At 42.8% G+C, this 16,854-nt stretch overlaps 1 protein-coding gene across 4 annotated transcripts in view; it reads right to left on the minus strand.

Annotated features, from left to right (window-relative positions):
- Nucleotides 1-5,979: 5,979 nt before the first annotated feature.
- Nucleotides 5,980-16,854, minus strand: part of ASXL3 (ASXL transcriptional regulator 3) — a 196,997-nt gene continuing 186,122 nt past the window's right edge. For all 4 annotated transcript variants that reach the window (XM_086372262.1, XM_086372265.1, XM_086372263.1 and 1 more), the window contains one exon: nucleotides 5,980-14,225. In XM_086372262.1, the coding sequence (XP_086228388.1) occupies nucleotides 10,500-14,225 (3,726 nt within the window). In that variant the 3' untranslated portion in view covers nucleotides 5,980-10,499. The remainder of the gene's footprint in view (nucleotides 14,226-16,854) is intronic.

Below are 16,854 nucleotides of genomic sequence, written 5' to 3' on the forward strand. Positions count from 1 at the left end.
TATGTGTTTTATTGGAGTATAATTGCTTTACAATGTTGTGTTAGTTTCTGCTGTACAGCAAAGTGAATCAGCTCTATGTAGACATATATCCCCTCCCTCTTGAACCCTCCCCCCCTCCGACCCATCCAGGTCATCAGGGAGTGAAGAGCTGAGCTCCCCCTGGCACATGCACATTAACGTGTGTAAAATAGCTAGCTAGAGGGAAGCAAAGGTATTTTTTAAGCATCAGCTCATTCACGTGAATGTAGAACTGTAGGGAAAATAATCTCTAACTTCATTTTCCTCTTGAAGTCTGAAGAATGTTATTGACATGACTATTATTATGACTGTGAAGCCAGAATGCAGTGAGATGCTGATTTACCTTCGCTGGTGAATCATGCAGGGAACGGAACCACAAACCTGAAGCAAACCAGACCATCTGTGCTGTTTTCTCCAGATGAGTCGAATTTGGTGACCAATCATTCTCCAAACAAAGGGCGTCTCTTTCTTTTCATCTTTCTCTTTTAAGTGAGAACGGGTAATTTCTCCAATACAAGATGCACAAATGTAGTTTGCTTCTCATACTACAGTGCCTAAATATTTTGACTCTGCACCTAGATAAATTAGCCAATAAATTATGACTTCAAAGATTTTGCTCTTTGAAACTTCAATTCTCTCATTATTCCTCCCATCCACATCCATGCTGTTCTGGGAAATAAGATGCTTCCTGGAAAGTTACATTTGAATGACGTTTTCTAAGGAAATTCCTTCTATCTTACGACAATGCTGAGGCACAAAACACTAAAAAAATGCTTGGTAACTTTATATTTCTTGGAAAATCAAGTCATAAGTAAGAACTTTTGTCTCCTATAATTCAATAGCCGGTATAGCAATGTAGATCAATCAAACGTTCATTCATTGAGTGTTGGATGGGGCTTGGAACTGGAAATGCCCAGTTGTTAGAATCCCCTTACAAGTATTGTGGGTCAAGGAGGAAGCTCTGCTCACCTTCAGTGAGACGACACACTCTTGGGTAGAAAGGGAAGTTAAAGCATCTCATTTTGGAAATAGCAAAATGCATGTGTTCACACAATCTAACCTCACAAAGAAATTGTTACTTTGATATGTCTTCAAATAGTTGCTTATTAAATACTTAAAATATTAGCTTGCCAGGGGGCTTAAAGAAACATATTTATGAGTAAGAAGTATTAAAAGACAGCTTGGCCGTAGGGGGAAGATGGTAAGTCAGACACTGAATACAGTGTGAATAATTCATTCATGTTCTTACAGCAGTGGCGTAACAGACAGGGGGACAGAGGCCACTGGGGCTCCTGAATATTTTTCTCTATATGGTGACAGTTAATCACTGATGTTACCTGGGCTGGAATGAGTGGAGCAGTAGGACTCAACCAACCAAGACTTGCTTGGAAAAATACTGGTGATGTTTATCTCTGGCACTATGTCCTGGGGTTATCTGCTGACTGCCTCTTCTGTGCTCTTTCATTTTCCCCAATGGTCAAAATAATTCTCTCTTGTGATCACCAGCAGATCAGGATGCTTTTATTCCTCAGAAGCACTGGGGGTTCCCTGACTTCAACCCAAACCTGCATCTTGCATGTGCAGGACTTGCTTTTTGTTTTCTCATCAGAACCCTACGGAATCGCATGAATAGTCAGAAGTAAAGTCATGTCCTTAAAGAAATAGCCCACATTGCAATGTATATCAGTGCACTGCTATTTTTTGTAATACTATTTGACTTTTTAATATAGGAATATGTGTTACATTCATTAAAATAAAATTAACAAGTATCACCAACATTGGCTACCACATGGTTTTAATATGTTGCTAATGTTTACAAAATCCGTTGTCAATATTACCAATATCCAAACAAGTTCCTGGAGTCATATAAAAAGGTCTTGGGGACACGGCTGTGAAATGTGTAAAGCACTGTACACCTTGCAGAGATCATTAGCAGGAGGACTGATACGGCTGAGTCCTGTCCAAGAGAAACCACTGGGATGCTGACACGGAAGAGCATGTCCTCTTTCCCAGTGGGATGGCCCTGAGGCTTTGTCATTTATGAGCAATGGATGCCCTCGTGGAGGTTTCTTTCTTGTCCAGTTGCAATCTTAAATGGCCGCATCCACTCAGTTTACTTTCCCCACTGCACCTTGTACATGTCTTGGCTACACTCTTGCCATAATAAAATTACTGATCATCTTTCCCACTAGCCCATACTTTTTAAAGATTTTGGGACCCTCTGTTTTCCCTTAGTAGCCTCAGTACTCAGCAGTATAGGTAGCAGCCATTGTGTTTCATAGATAAATACGAGGATATGCTTTGGTGAAGAGAATTTATAAAATCTTCATACTCAGACCATGAAGGCTAAAGATTTGAAGAAGATTTATTTCTAAGAGAATCATAAGTAGAAAACTGAAACTGTAGAGTGTGGTGTCTTCAATTACTCCAAGTTTTTGCCAAGGAAAGCTTTTTGGACAAGAAAGATCCCATGGGTTTCCAACCTCCTGGGTACAGAGAATAGACTGTCGGATGGTTGTCAGAGGTTGGTAGAGGGAGGTGGGTGAAATCGGTGAAAGGCACAAAATTCCAGTTAGAAGATAAATACCCATTCCAGACTTCTTGCCTGGAAAATTCCATGGTCAGAGGAGCCTGGTGAGCTACAGTCCACAGGGTTGCAAAGAATCGGACGTGACTGAGCACACACATACAAGCCTCGTGGATCCAAGGTACAACATGTGATCATACTTAACAGCACTGAATAGCATGGTTTAAAGATGATTAGAGAGTAGGTCTTCAAAGTCCTTATCAAAAGAAAAAAATTGTAACTATGTATTATGATGGGTATTAACTCTATTTCCTGTGATGATCAATTTAAAATATATTCAAATATCAAATCATTAACTAAATATAAATACAAATTCAAATATTAAATCATTAACCTGGAACTAGTGTGTTATATACCAATTACACCTCAAAAACAAAAAAAACCATTTCAATGTCAGAAGATGAACAAAAAGAAGCTGTTACCAATCTCACACTGCTTTTCTCTTGGTCAAAAAGTATCTTGTAGGCTCCAACTGACCCTCTAACAATGAAGAAATTACAGACATGAAGATCAGAGATAATGAGCTATCCATAAAGTCCTACTCTAAATGTAGTTTGGAAAATGTTTTCGAATTATTGAATTTTTTAAGATGCCAACTCATTTCCCATAGCTCTGTTTTCCCTGCAAATATAAAGACTGTTTTACCAAAAATAAAGCCAAAAAACCTATGTGATACAAAAAAAGTCTACATTGAGTTCACATGTTAAAGCAAGAGGAGGTATAAAAGCTATCAGTGACTTCTATTTAGAAGCATCAAGGAGAACTTCCCCACTAAGCCTTTCAATTTCTCATTATGATATTTAAATTCATCAATTGGCAAATGAATTTTATATTACAGGAAGAAATGTTTTTAAAATTTCTATATAAATGGACATGCATTAAATGCTACTGCTTCTTCATAGAAAAAGAACATCCAGGAGAAACTCCTATGGTTCCTACAGTCACTGCTGCTGCTGCTGCTGTTAATCACTTGAGTCGTGTCCGACTCTGTGTGACCCCATAGACGGCAGCCCACCAGGCTCCCCCGTCCCTGGGATTCTCCAGGCAAGAAGAGGCCAACCTTTTCCATCAAAAGCCAAATGAATCAAGGAAATAAAACCATAGCTCTGCACTACCTCCACATTCTCTCTCCATTAAAAGAATGAGGATTTGAAAATTAGCAGTTTTCTGAAATAAAACCGTAATATGAAACCATAGATACATTTGGATCAAAGGTGAAACCTACTTTACATGTACCATTTAACTAGCTTATGAGAAATCAAGACACTGTGATGAGTACCCAGAAAAAGAAATGATCTTACTTATCTCAAGTGTCCAGGACCTTCTGTTGAAGCAGCGGGTGTTCCCTCCTTTAGACAAATTGCTGTTTATGGAGGGCGTCCACCAAACACGGTACTGTAAACAGCAAAAGGGGGAAATGCCTGGACTTTTTGTTGTGTTTGGGTTAAAGCTCACCTTTGAACCATCTCTAAATAATTTCCTTAAAAAAAAAACACACACACACAGATTGTAGGTGGAAATTTTAGCTAACTAAAAAACAAACTTCCCCATAAACGCAATGGATATATGAAGTATAAATGCTAACTATTGATAAAAGCAGATTCAGGGAGTCCCTTTGTTCACAGAACTTATCTTCAGCCAATCTTCATCGATTTGTTGTAATAGGACCATCTCTTTTTGTCTGGTATCAGTTTGGATTGCCTATGCTTTGCAGAATTGCTAAATATATTCACTATCAGCATTACTGATAGGTATAAAAATGGAATATTAATATAGCTGAAAAATATAAAATATAAATATAATTATAAATAATATATATAATAATTTATATAATTATAAATATAATAATTATAAATATAAATATATTTTAAATAAAATAGCAGAAAAAAAATCAACCTTTGCTTTGTAAATCCGGGGACCCTCCTCCAGTTGGTGAGAATGTATGTAATTTATTGACTAGCAACTGGAGAAAAGTTTCTGCAGATAACAAGACTGCGTTCATTGGCCAACCTAGACCTCCAGATTAGCTGTGACACTGGAGGACTCCAACTTCTGATTTCTGTTTCACTGTGGATAATGACGTGTGCTTTGAACTTGAAGTAATAAGTCTTCAAAGAAATTCATGGCGACACACTTTCTAGGAATGATGTTCAACTCTATCCTGCAGGAAGAAGTCCAAAACTCTTGTAACAACTACTCTCCTGGCGAGGTTCTTTCTAAATAATATTTAAGAGCTTGTTGAATCACTGGGTAGATCATTTGTTCTCAGATAAGGTCATGATAGATACAAATATGTGCCTTAGGTCCTAAGAGCAACTGTTACTCCAATTAGGTCACATTAATATATTAAGAATAAATATTTATATGAAAATTGCTTAATATACCTATTATGAGAATAAGTGAATTAAAACATAATCAGGTAAGTTTCAAGAAATGTCACCTTAGAGAATGCTTGGTGGTTCAATTTTCCATGATGAATTTTGGAATAGACGATGCCTGGGGAGTAACGCAATGAAAACAATAAAAGAAAAATTCCACAATGCTAAATAAAATTAAGAAAACATTCTGTAACACTGTAATAGAAAAAATAGGACGAATAAGGAGTGCCAGTATTATAGTGAAAATAATTTAGTGTCAATTACAAGTATTTATCTTCCATCGCCTTACTTGAATGAGCTGTATTTTCATTACTATAATCATTTAATCTATGAGAAGGAAGAAGCATGTTTTTATTTTCCTCCAAAAGTAAACATCCTTTTTCGCCATCTGGTGGCTAAGGACCGCATTTTCTGTGTAGATGAAAACAGCCGAACTCAGATTTAACCAGCTAATTATGTTTAATGCTTTCAGCTTCATCTTACTGTAAAGATATGCATATTTCCTTAACCAATGTAAATACAACTGAGGCAATTTTGTTTTAATGGTTCAGAGCATTTTATTCATATTAATCTATCTGTAATATTTAATGCAAGAGAAGGAAAACTAACCAGCAATTATTTTAAAAAAGAATTTTGAGAGGTAATTCATTTTGAAAGTTAAATATGGTAGTAACAATTTGTTTGACTTACCTGTCTTTTGGTATAAAGAATTAACAATATTTGTATGAAAACAAGAAGATTCAAATATATTTTTAAATAAGCATAATAGATATGGTTAATTTCAAAGAGGAAACCTTTGTAGTAATAGTTACAACTGTATGTTGAGAATTCACCATGCCAATGAGGGTAGAAATTTTAAGAGTATACGGTTTGTTCTCCTTATAAACTTTTTGTTAAGTAAAATTTTCAATGTATTTATTAATACATTTTATGTGTATGTATATTAACCACCTCATTTCATTAAAAATTCATATTAAAAATTAGAAATGACAATAATTTAAGGTTGAATTTCTTTATTTTCTCCCAGAATATTTTAATATTGAAACCCAAATCATTACTTTAGAGAAAGGGAAAAACAGAAACATGAAAAGACAAACATTTCATTTAATTTATGGTATCGTGAGCAGTCACTTTTTTAGGCAACACTTTTTTCTTTGTAGAAAAGAAATAAAAAACAAACAGCACCATTAAAGAATGCATGATCCCTGAATTCTAAACAAAACACTGCCTAAAAATTGTTTCAATGCTTGTTGCACTCCGTCACATTTAGTCAGGTATCAAAGCAAGCATAACAGTATTAAATTGTAGCAGTCTTACTGATTCAACTGCTCCCCCTTCTGAGGATTTTACACACCTTTTCTGAGTTTTTCCTGTGGGAATAATATATTCTTTGGTAGAGGGCTGAAGGAGGGTTGGACTTTGCTGTATGCTGATATAAAATGTCTGTGTACGTTCCGGGCCTTTGCCCCCCAATCTGTATTTGTCATGCATGTTATGTTTGGGTTGATTCACATTTTGCTGTTACACTGTAAGAGTAATACCGCCTTTTAAAAAAGGCATTAAATGGCTAATGTCAAACAGATGTAAACATTCAGAATACTGACCAAAGGGGAAAAAAGGGAAAAAAAATACACACACACACATTAAAAAAGTATACTGAAAATATGAGTCAGATTAGGTTTCCATGAAGCCAGGGGGAAAAATACAGCAGTACAAGAAAAATTATGGCAACCAAGTAAAGCACTTTCTTTGAAACATTCATGAACAGTACAAATACAACAAAGTTTTTTCTACAGTCTAAATTATTCTGCAACTATCAAAGAGAGTACAAAGCGAAATAGTATGTGCTATAAAAAAAAGCAGCTCCTTTAAATTATAGTAAAAATGCTTTTCGTTCGCTTTACAGTGACAAAGCATGAGGACTGAAGACAAGATTTTTTTTCTATTCAGTGACATTTTGGCTACATCGGCCCCTGACAGTCTGGTGAGTTCCTTTTCTAGGACTCTTCACATTGTTCTCTAGAAACATGGACAGTGACTCTGGGCTCTGCGTATTCGGTGGGCTCACTCCCTCCAGGCTGCTAGCCCGGTGCTGGCCTCCACACTACAGAGCAGATACGACCCTTAACTCGGCTTCAGCTTCTGTCACCTGGGATTTGACCAGACCCAGGAGGAACTGGGAAACCAAGGCCACAGTAACTTCCCCTTTAGAAATTGTGCGAGTGTTTGTAAAGGCCACGGGGCTGTAGCGTCTTGGATCCTTACTCTCGGCTGCCCTGCGAAGCACCATACGCACCAGCTTATGTCCATTTTGAACGAGTAAGACTCTCCAGCTCTAGAAGTCAACTAAACCTTCCACAGCGCATCCCCAAAACACATACCACCACAAAGTCTTTATAGCAACGAGGCTCAACCTCATGGGTTTGTTTTCAAGTTTGTTCCTTCAAACTAGACCTTAGCAGGGAAATAGTCTATGTAACTATGGTGCTCAGGTCTCCAATATTTCTGCTATTCTCACTTTGGGGAAGGAAAAATATTTTCATTCTGAAAATGACTCTTGCATGAGAACGTTCATATTAACATGCCCATTAGCTACCTAAATGTCTTTATACAACTTCAGGCAGATGTATATCATATAGGAGAGGGATCAGGGAATAGCAGTTTTCTTCCACCCCTGGTTTCAAAAGTGCTACTTAGGGAAATGCAACCTTTGTGAAAATAATAATTAAAAAAAATTCCATGATAGATGTGCAAGCTCTGTTCCTGATATGGATATCACAGTGTCCAATCACCAGGATAACACACATACTAAAATTTGCACATTATACCATGGTAAACATGTAGCAAATAATATACTCCATTTGCACACAGGCAGATATCAGTGGAAATCAGGACACTAAGAACTTGCTCACCTAATCCAAATATACTGGCTTTTGTATATATATTAAATGGCCATTCATAACATATCTGACCTATGTTTTACTTGTGAATTTTTCTTTTCCATCTTTCGAGCGCAAAGCTTTAATTCTTTAGTAATATAAACCATATGCAAACACTGGGAATTTAAACAAGGGCCAAAAAAGAACAAGGGCAGAGAAATATTATGCTCTTTGGAACAGAGTGATAGAATCCACATGTGATCAGCAACTGATTCTCCAAACTTACCATGTGAAAAATGAGAAAAGAGAGAAGGACACTTTTCTTTATTCCCAGTGAGTAACTTGCGGGCAATGTTTCACAATAATGGAACTGATAACGAGCTCAGTATCATATCAGCCTCAACTGTATCTCAAATGCAGAGTGCAAAGGTTTTGTAGACCAGAGTTTCAACTAGGTGCCAGTTACTAGGGTAATGTTGAATCTGCTGGTGTGGACAGTATCTGACACTGGTAGAGGAACAACTAAACTTGGAGGAAGGTGGTGGCATGCAAGTATCTATGTTTTAGGGGTGCCCCTATGTGAGCGTGCCCTTCCAAACCAACATCAGAGCCAAGCAGACCATAGAGACCCACTGATGAGGATACCACTCAAAGCCCCTGGTGCAGAGTGAACTAAGGATCCGCTGGAACTAATGCTGCCTTTCTTGGGAAGGGCTGGTTAAGTGCATTGCTAATATTCTCAGCCATTAATTCTGTTAATTTTAATGTGAAAAACAGAAATGACAGCAACTGAAGCACTGAACCTCGGCCACGGAGGTAGGCCTTATTTGCTTTGATTTCTTCCTAGGTATCTTTCACTATCAGCAATTTGTTAGTAAAAATGACATCTCTATCACTTAATAAAATTTGGCAACATCACAGTCATAAATATGGAGGGAAAAAAATATGCCATGGTTGACTACTATAAAAAAAATTGCAAGTTTTTTTTTTATCCCCAGGAATGTAATTTCCACTCATTTTAGTCGATTTTTAAGACGTAATTTAAGGGAATGTCAAAAGTTAACATTGATTAGGATGATCCCTTGTGAAAATAACTGTCATTCTTACCCTGAATACAGAAGATTCCCCCCCACGCCCAGATTTTCTACAGTCACAACCGACCAGTGGGTTAAAGGTACTCCGCATTTTGTGCTCTGTAATAGGAAGTTACAGTGGACATGGTGTTTGTTCTTTCATCTTCCCACAATGTGCATGTGCTTTTGAACTTGCTTTAGGGAACAGAGCCTGCTGAAACTACAGCTGTCCTCTGGCACGAGGGTGGCCGAAGTACATGGCATGTAACTCAAATACTCGACGCCCAGACTCTCGGCTAACACTGAGAACAGTTGTAAGATGCAGTATCCCTTTTTCAAAAGTAGTTCCACTACCCCAAATGTGAAGAATGCACTGAATTCACCTGAGGGTGGGGGGAAACAAAATCGTGGAACACCCAGAACAATTCTAAAGGACTAGTTCAGAGTCAAATGCAATTACAGAGATCGTGACTCATGAGGAAAAAACTCGTTTGGAAAAATGTCAACATTTCAGCCTTCTGGAGTCCCTTTCGTCATCAATGACACTTTTAAAAAGAAATGGCCAACCTCTGCAGAATCAGAAGTCAGAATGCAAGGATGTCATCAATAAAGGGCTATGATTATTTCCCCCCATCTCAATATCCAGTAACTGTATGAGAGTGAATAGAATGGACCGATATTTACATCATCAACCCATCTAGGTGTGTTTGCATACACAGCATTTTACTTGTTTGCTCTGAATTTTAGGGCATCTTTTTTCATACTTGCTCTTAGAAGCCACGCACAAAGCTCTGAAATCCTCTGGGCCTCTTACAGTCTCAGGTGTCAAGAGGTTTGAACCAGACTGCTGGGCAAGAGGCCCACACTGCAATTTCAGGTAGAAAAGACATTTCACTACGATGTGTGTACCATGTCCAATGCAGATCCAGGTAATCTGCCCATCTCCGAAAAGAGTCAAAAGGGAGGAAAGAGAATAAGGACAGTGGAGTTCATTAATGGTATACCTCCTTTAATATCTCTTGTGATATGAGTAAATACAAGGAATCATACACTTAAATCAGATTCCCTTTGCCAAACAGAATGTCATCACTTATGGTGAAGGCAGATCCAAAGGAGTCAACTGTGGGAACCCTCACTGGAATGGTTTACCTGTAGAAGAATGCATCACCACCTCAAAATTGCTTTTACTGATCTCTTTCTACATCTCCATTTCTGGTTACCATGAAGTAATTAAATTGTCCTTTTCCTTGCTACACCTGGATTTTTTTTTCTTTTAAGCAACAAATTGGGAGGGAGCGACCTGTATACACACGCTTAGAAATTTTCCAGGAGTTGCGAATGGCAACTGAATATGCAAAAGACATGCTGCTGAGCCCCTTGGCTGGGATGCGATCTCGCCTCTCCCAGAAACGCCAGAAAACAATATGAGATAGAGAAAAGAGCCTCTGTTCCAAACTAAAATAAATTAGCACGGGATAGACCCCAGAGTGACGCAATGTGTTGTTGATGATGCCATTTGGCTTTTCCATAGAGGAAAAGGGATACTGCACCTTTCACTCGGCTTTTATCGCACAACCAGGCAAGCGACACAGAGTTTAGAAGGCCCTATGCAGTCGTCGTGGCAGAAGGCCCCGCAGCCTTTGCACACAATCATGGCTTTCAGCCGGCAAGAGCATTTCAGTTCCAATTCGTCCGCGTTGCTGCTGTCGGCAAAGTTCTGAACAGGCATCTGGGCGTTCTGAGTGGGCAGGCCCGTGGTGGGACTGGAGCCACTTCCCAAAACCCCAATGGACTTTTCAATGGCAGACGTGGCCCTTCTGAAGCTTGTGCTCCCGAAGTGGATGGTTGGATAGTTTCCACAGAGCTGCTGTTGTTGCTGCACCTGCATTTTCTGAGCAGCTAATTGGGTAAAAGGCTTTTGCGGCTCGGAAAGCAAATAGGAAGAGAAATCGGCATTTTTCAGCGCAAAGGCCTTCAACTGTTCTTTCATCTCATTCTGATCGTAGGAAACTTGTTTCATGCCCAGTTCGCAGCTGCTGCTTAAACCTTCCTCAAAAGAAAGAGGTTCCGATTTTATATTGCTACATATGCCCGTGGACTGAGGCCAACTGAGTCTCTTAGTGGTTTCCATGGTAACCGGTGGTTGTTTCTGCTCGGGTGGGACTTCTGGGTTCGGATGAGACGGAGGTAGTGGAGGAGGTGGCGGTGGTGGGGGCGGTGGGGGGGGCGGGGGCAGAGCCAAGGGGGGAGGGGGCGGAGGCGGCGGGAGATGCACCAGGGCCTTGTGTGGCATTCCGTGCGGGGTCCCCCCGACGTCATCACCTTCTTTAATCGGCACGTTGGGGGGTGCCATGTTGGCTAACCTCAGCTGGTGAGGAGCCGGGGAAAGGCCAACCTCCCCCAGTCCCTTCTGTTCAAGGTGCCTGTTGAAGGCGAATGAGCTACAGCCTGCTGAGGTCTTGGCAGAGGCCGGTAACAGAGCTGCTGGAGGAAGAGGGCCCCTGGGTGTCAGAGGCATTTGGTAAAACTGCTGTCTGTGCGAGGTCCCGGGGTCGGGATGGAAGCCCCCGTTCTTGTCGACGTGAAACAGGGTCTGCTGGAAGCTACACGAGGGGAGCAGCCGCTTCTGCTGTTTGACCTCAGGGCTGTGAGCAATCCTGCTCTGCGCAGGGTGCTTGTTCAGCCACTCCTGCTTCAGAGGCTGGCTGTGTGCCAGTGGACTCAGGCCGGAGCCGAGGACACAGGGGACTCCTTTCACGTCGGGGTCCGCCAGCAGTTTCCCCGGCTCGCATTTCACTTGCGTGTGCTCCCCCACGGTCCTGGCCACCCTCTTCTTGGGGTGGTTCTCTCGCTTCCTCATTTGGAGCGGTGCCAGGGCTCCGGCCAAGTAGCCCTTCCCATCTGGATTGGGCGAGCTGAGGGGCATTTCAACCACGTTCCTCTCCGGGGCTGCTTTACCCGCTGAGGTAGTCGGAAGAGGCAGGGGGAGCCTGTTGATCTCCAGCTTGGCTCCCAGTCTGGGCTGCGGCAACACTTTCTCCAGAGGTAGGTTGCCCTGGAGTAACTGTGTGACGAGGGGGTTGTTGGCCTCCACCGACGACAGACGGCAGCTGGAGTTCCCAGCGCTGGGCACCCGCTTCAGGTTGTCTGTGGCCAAAGAGACAGCCTCCTCCAGGGGCCCGGAGGCGGGGGCCTTCACGGTCTGCGGTGGCTGCACACTCGGGGCTGCCTCGGCGGCCGGAGCAGGCAGCTCGGAGCCGGGGAAGTCTTCGGTGTCCATCCTGAAGCCTTTGTCCACGTCGTGAGGTTCGGACTTCACGGGGAGCGTGACGCTTGTGATGAGATTCCGGGGCTGAAGTTCCACCACGTGTGAGTAGCTGGCATGCTCGGTCTTGATGGACTTGGGACAGCTCTGCTCCAGATAGTCCTTCTGTTTGCTGGAAGCCGGGTGGCTGGGTGGAGGCTGGCCCGTGCTCCGCATCCCGTCCTCACTCCAGCAGATCCGGCTGCCCGGGTTGTACGGATGGCTACAGGTGGTGTCAGCTTCACTCTTGAACGCGGCTGAGCCACGCGCCTGCTCGGCAAAGCTGTGACTCGGGGGAGTCCCCTCTTTTAATTTATCGGGAATGACCAGGAGTCCTTCGCGAAGACCCGGACAAGTGGCCTTCATCGTCTGACTGTCTTGCTCGGCCACGGAAGCCGTGATGAAACTGGAACCGTGATCTCCGCCTTCAAGGGCCACCGGCTCAGGCCTGCTGATGACAGACACCTGAGGGCAAGCCATGGGTGGCCCGGCTGCCTCCGTCCTCCCGGCCCAGGTCTGGAGCTCCAAGCCAGCTTCCGTGCTCTCCAGGGAAACCGTCAGAGACAGGGTGGAGGTCAACGTGGTGCTGTGGTCCACGATGACCTTACAGGGGATCGATCGGTTTATGGCTGCTGGTGTGAAGCCGCCCGGGGTTGGCTGAGGTTTCCCAGAAGGGTCTCCCCTGTTCCGAGTCCCTGAAGTTTTGTCCAGGCTTTCGGCACTTAACTTGGGAGGGCTATCATAAGAGCTGATGGTCAGCATGCTTCCAGAAAACACTGCCACGGGTGGGCGTGCCACCAGGGCGTCAGTGACCGCAACGGGGTCCCTACAGCCGAGGGCGGCTCTCACAGTGCTGCCCATGGGCACAGTGGCCGGTTCTTCACTCCCAGGCATGGCTATCTTCTCAGAAGGGTATCTGTTGTTCATTCCCGTTGGGGGCATCAAAACAGAGCTAGAGGAGAGATGGTTGGGCAAGTTGCTTCCAATCGAGGGAGCTGGCACGGAGGTGTACTGAGCAGAGACGAGGCTGCCAGCACTGCTGCTGGGTACCAGTGCCAGCTGGTCATTGTGGGGGCTGGCCGAGCCTGAGCCCTCTGAGGGGGCGGGGAGAGGTGTGCTCTCCATACATTTTGGTATAATGGCTATGCATGGGGTATCCGTTCCCTGGATGGTTTTTAACATGCTTATGTTACAAGCAGAAATTGTAGCGTTTGCACTGTCAACAGACATTAGGACGGAGGATTTATCAACAGGACTCACAAAGGGATGCTCTTTAATTGCTCCCGACAGAGCAGTGCTGCAGACAGACGCGGGGACAGGATTTTTATTAAAAAGCATGGGCACACTGCTATTTTCAGAAGAGGTAGATGAAACCATTTTCTCAGGTAAGTGTGACACAGGTGTGTTTTCGTCAGAACTATGCACAGATAAGTCCGTAGCGGTTTCTGGAAGTTTCGTCGGGTTGAGAGGCTGCTGTAGAACCGTGGTGGTGTCCCGGAGGTGCGCGGCCTTGTTGCTGGGAGATCGGCAGTTCGGGTTGACAATGATGACGCCAGGCGAGCCTTCAATTTTTGTTTCAGGGGCAGGAGAGACGACGTCTAAGCTTGGAGGCCCTTCCTTTGGGCCGAGCTGGGGAGGCCCCCGGGGCTCTTTCGGGTTCTGGAAGAGGTGGGCTCGTGCTTGATGCTTAGCAAACAGCTTGGCCTTTGTCTGCTCTTTGATGTGCGCCAGGGTCCGGGCCTTCCCGCCCTCTCCGGGGCTCCCCATGGCACCTGAGACGATGCTGGCCGCAGCCGCCACAGCTGCAGCCGCCGCCGCCTCGCGCTGGGCCCTGGCTTGCTGCGCTCGGGCCTTGATGTCTGCCAGGGTCCGGGCTCCCGTGTTCCTCCCGCTACTGACCGAGGTGCTGGAAGACGCACGAGCCTCTGGTTTGGAGACGGGTTGGCTCTTGATGATAAAGGGTGGCCCGATTTTGGAAAGCTGGATCTACAGAAAGGAGGCGGGGGACGGGGGGTGGGGGTGGGGGGCAGAAATGAAAAGATAAAGTAAGCGTAAGGAGCACCGAAGAGGCGCATGTGCACATGATTCCAGAGGCGCATGCGAACGCAAGAGCAGGGAATAACCACGTTTTTAAAGGGGCCAACCCCTAAATCCAGGAATGGGCTTTTGGAGGTAAAAAAAAAAAAAAAGCAACAATAAACGCAGCACGAATGTGAAAATTAAAAAAATTTAACCTCTGTTTTAATCTACAAAACATCAGTGACTTCATTTGGCATGGAAATGAAACATATTAAAGCATCACATGAATGGAAAGGAAGCCCAGGCTTCTTCAAATGAGGTAAACTAAAAAATAGTTAAGCTTTCGACTTATCTTCCTGGCTGTCATGAAAAAGTGGGACCTGGACTCTGTTTGAATTTACTGGTCTTAATCTGACATAAAGGAGAAAGCCCCAAGGAAGGCTCAAGACTAGAATTCTCAGCTGTGATCCCAGGCTGTGTACTTCAGTTTCTCCAACAACCTCTGAAGTAAAAGACTGTAGGTTTTATGTGGTCCCATACCACCTAGCCTGCTGCTTTATACATATAATAAGCACACAATATGAGTTTGTAAATTCAGTTGTAAAATGAGCCTGGCTATTTCCGGTCTATTTCCTTCGCAGAGCTGTTATAAAGAGGGAATGAGACTGTTTTTGTGAGAATGCTCTGCCTTCCAAAGGGATTTTGTTATTAGCAGTATGTTTTATTGAAAGCAAGGGCAACTCTAGTTTTCTGCCTCCAAAATAACATGGGTTGGGCAGTTTATTTTGGAAATCCAGTGTGCTGAATTACATACATGTCCCAACACACACTGTTCACTTACTCATGCTGAGACACGCATATGTGTGTGCTCAATCGTTAAGTCATGTCTGACTCTTTGCAACCCCATGGAATGCAGCCTGCCAGGATCCTCTCTGTCCATGGGATTTTCTAGGCAAGAATACTGGAGTGGGCTGCTATTTCCTCCTCCGAGGGATCTTCCCAATCCAGGGATTAAACTTGCGTCTTCTGCATGGCAGGCGGATTCTTTACCACTGAGCCACCAAGGAAGCCCAAGAGATGCACAGTTGTCACCAAATTCATGCAGCCTAAGACCTAACACCTAACTGTGGTGTTGGAGAAGACTCTTGAGAGTCCCTTGGACTACAAGGAGATCCAACCAGTCCATTCTGAAGGAGATCAGCCCTGGGATTTCTTTGGAAGGAATGATGCTAAAGCTGAAACTCCAGTAGTTTGGCCACCTCATGCGAAGAGTTGACTCATTGGAAAAGACTCTGATGCTGGGAGGGATTGAGGGCAGGAGGAGAAGGGGACAGAGGATGAGACGGCTGGATGGCATCACTGACTCCATGGACATGAGTCTCAGTGAACTCCAGGAGTTGGTGATGGCCAGGGAGGCCTGGTGTGCTGCGATTCATGGGGTCACAAAGAGTCAGACACTGAAGACCTAACAACCAATATCCCAAAGCAATGGCCTGTGATGTGCTAGCCACTGAGAATGTTCACAGAGTCACAGATTTATGGAGCTGGAAGGGATCTAGTTAAAGCCCTTAATGTACAGCTGCAAACACTGAGCCTGTGGAGATAGGCTGCTCTGGGGTCCTCTAACCAGAGCATGATGGAGACTTTCAGCCCCCTGTTCTCTTCTGTTGACATGTACTATGCTCCCTTTTATTCTGTCCTCTAGAAAAAAGATTTTTCCTAGAAAACTTACATCTCTCTTCTTAACATTTGTGCACTTACATATGTTGACATTATAAACATGTGACACATACTACAAGATCATTTCAACTTGGAATTATCCTTTAGAACTTTGGAAGGTGGAATTATTTTCCTGAGCTCTCATTTCTCATTTTCAAACATGTGCTGGTTCTCTTCTAATCCAAAGGCTCCAAAGAAAGATAAATTTAGAAAAGGATTTCAGCTTTTCAAGTACTTCCCTTCATTTAAAAAATTAGAAACATCAAGCCTAACAAACAACAAATTTGTTTTATCTAACTAATCCACGTATGTTTACATAAAGGTATATATCACTTTGAAAAACAGCTTTTGACAAAAAACAGGATACTTCAATGTATTATATACTTGTATATATGTCTATACTTAAACATATTATACTTAAAAGTATTTCCTAGGGGAAGCATTCTTATTATATTTGTCTTTCCATTGCTTCATAAATGAAAATGCATAGCAGGGTTTTAATGGGAGCTTAATGTTCATCTTTTGTATCTCCAGAATCTTATTTAATAGGGAATGATTCATTACACAGAATAACTACAATCACACCCTTAAAAGTCAACCTTAGGGAGATTAAGAGTCCCTATTACAAGTAGATGTCAGAGCAGAATAAAATAAAAAGACATGAAGAAAAACAAAGGCTGTTTGTTTATAATTCTTTGAATCAATCTTAATTTTCAGTTCACTTAGGCAGATTCAATTATATAAAAGGTTGGTTTTCTGAGAGTTAAAATCTACCTGGGAATCAAAATAAAAAGTGTAATTAGGAATGTTTGTCTACAGGTTTTATTATTTTGTGAAGTCAAATACTTCTTTAACTATCTTGGAAATAAAATAGTAG

Source organism: Bos grunniens, chromosome 24, assembly GCF_055505025.1.
Source record: "Bos grunniens cultivar Pamir isolate PY7600 chromosome 24, Bosgru_T2T1.0, whole genome shotgun sequence".
Taxonomy (NCBI): Eukaryota; Metazoa; Chordata; class Mammalia; order Artiodactyla; family Bovidae; genus Bos; species Bos grunniens.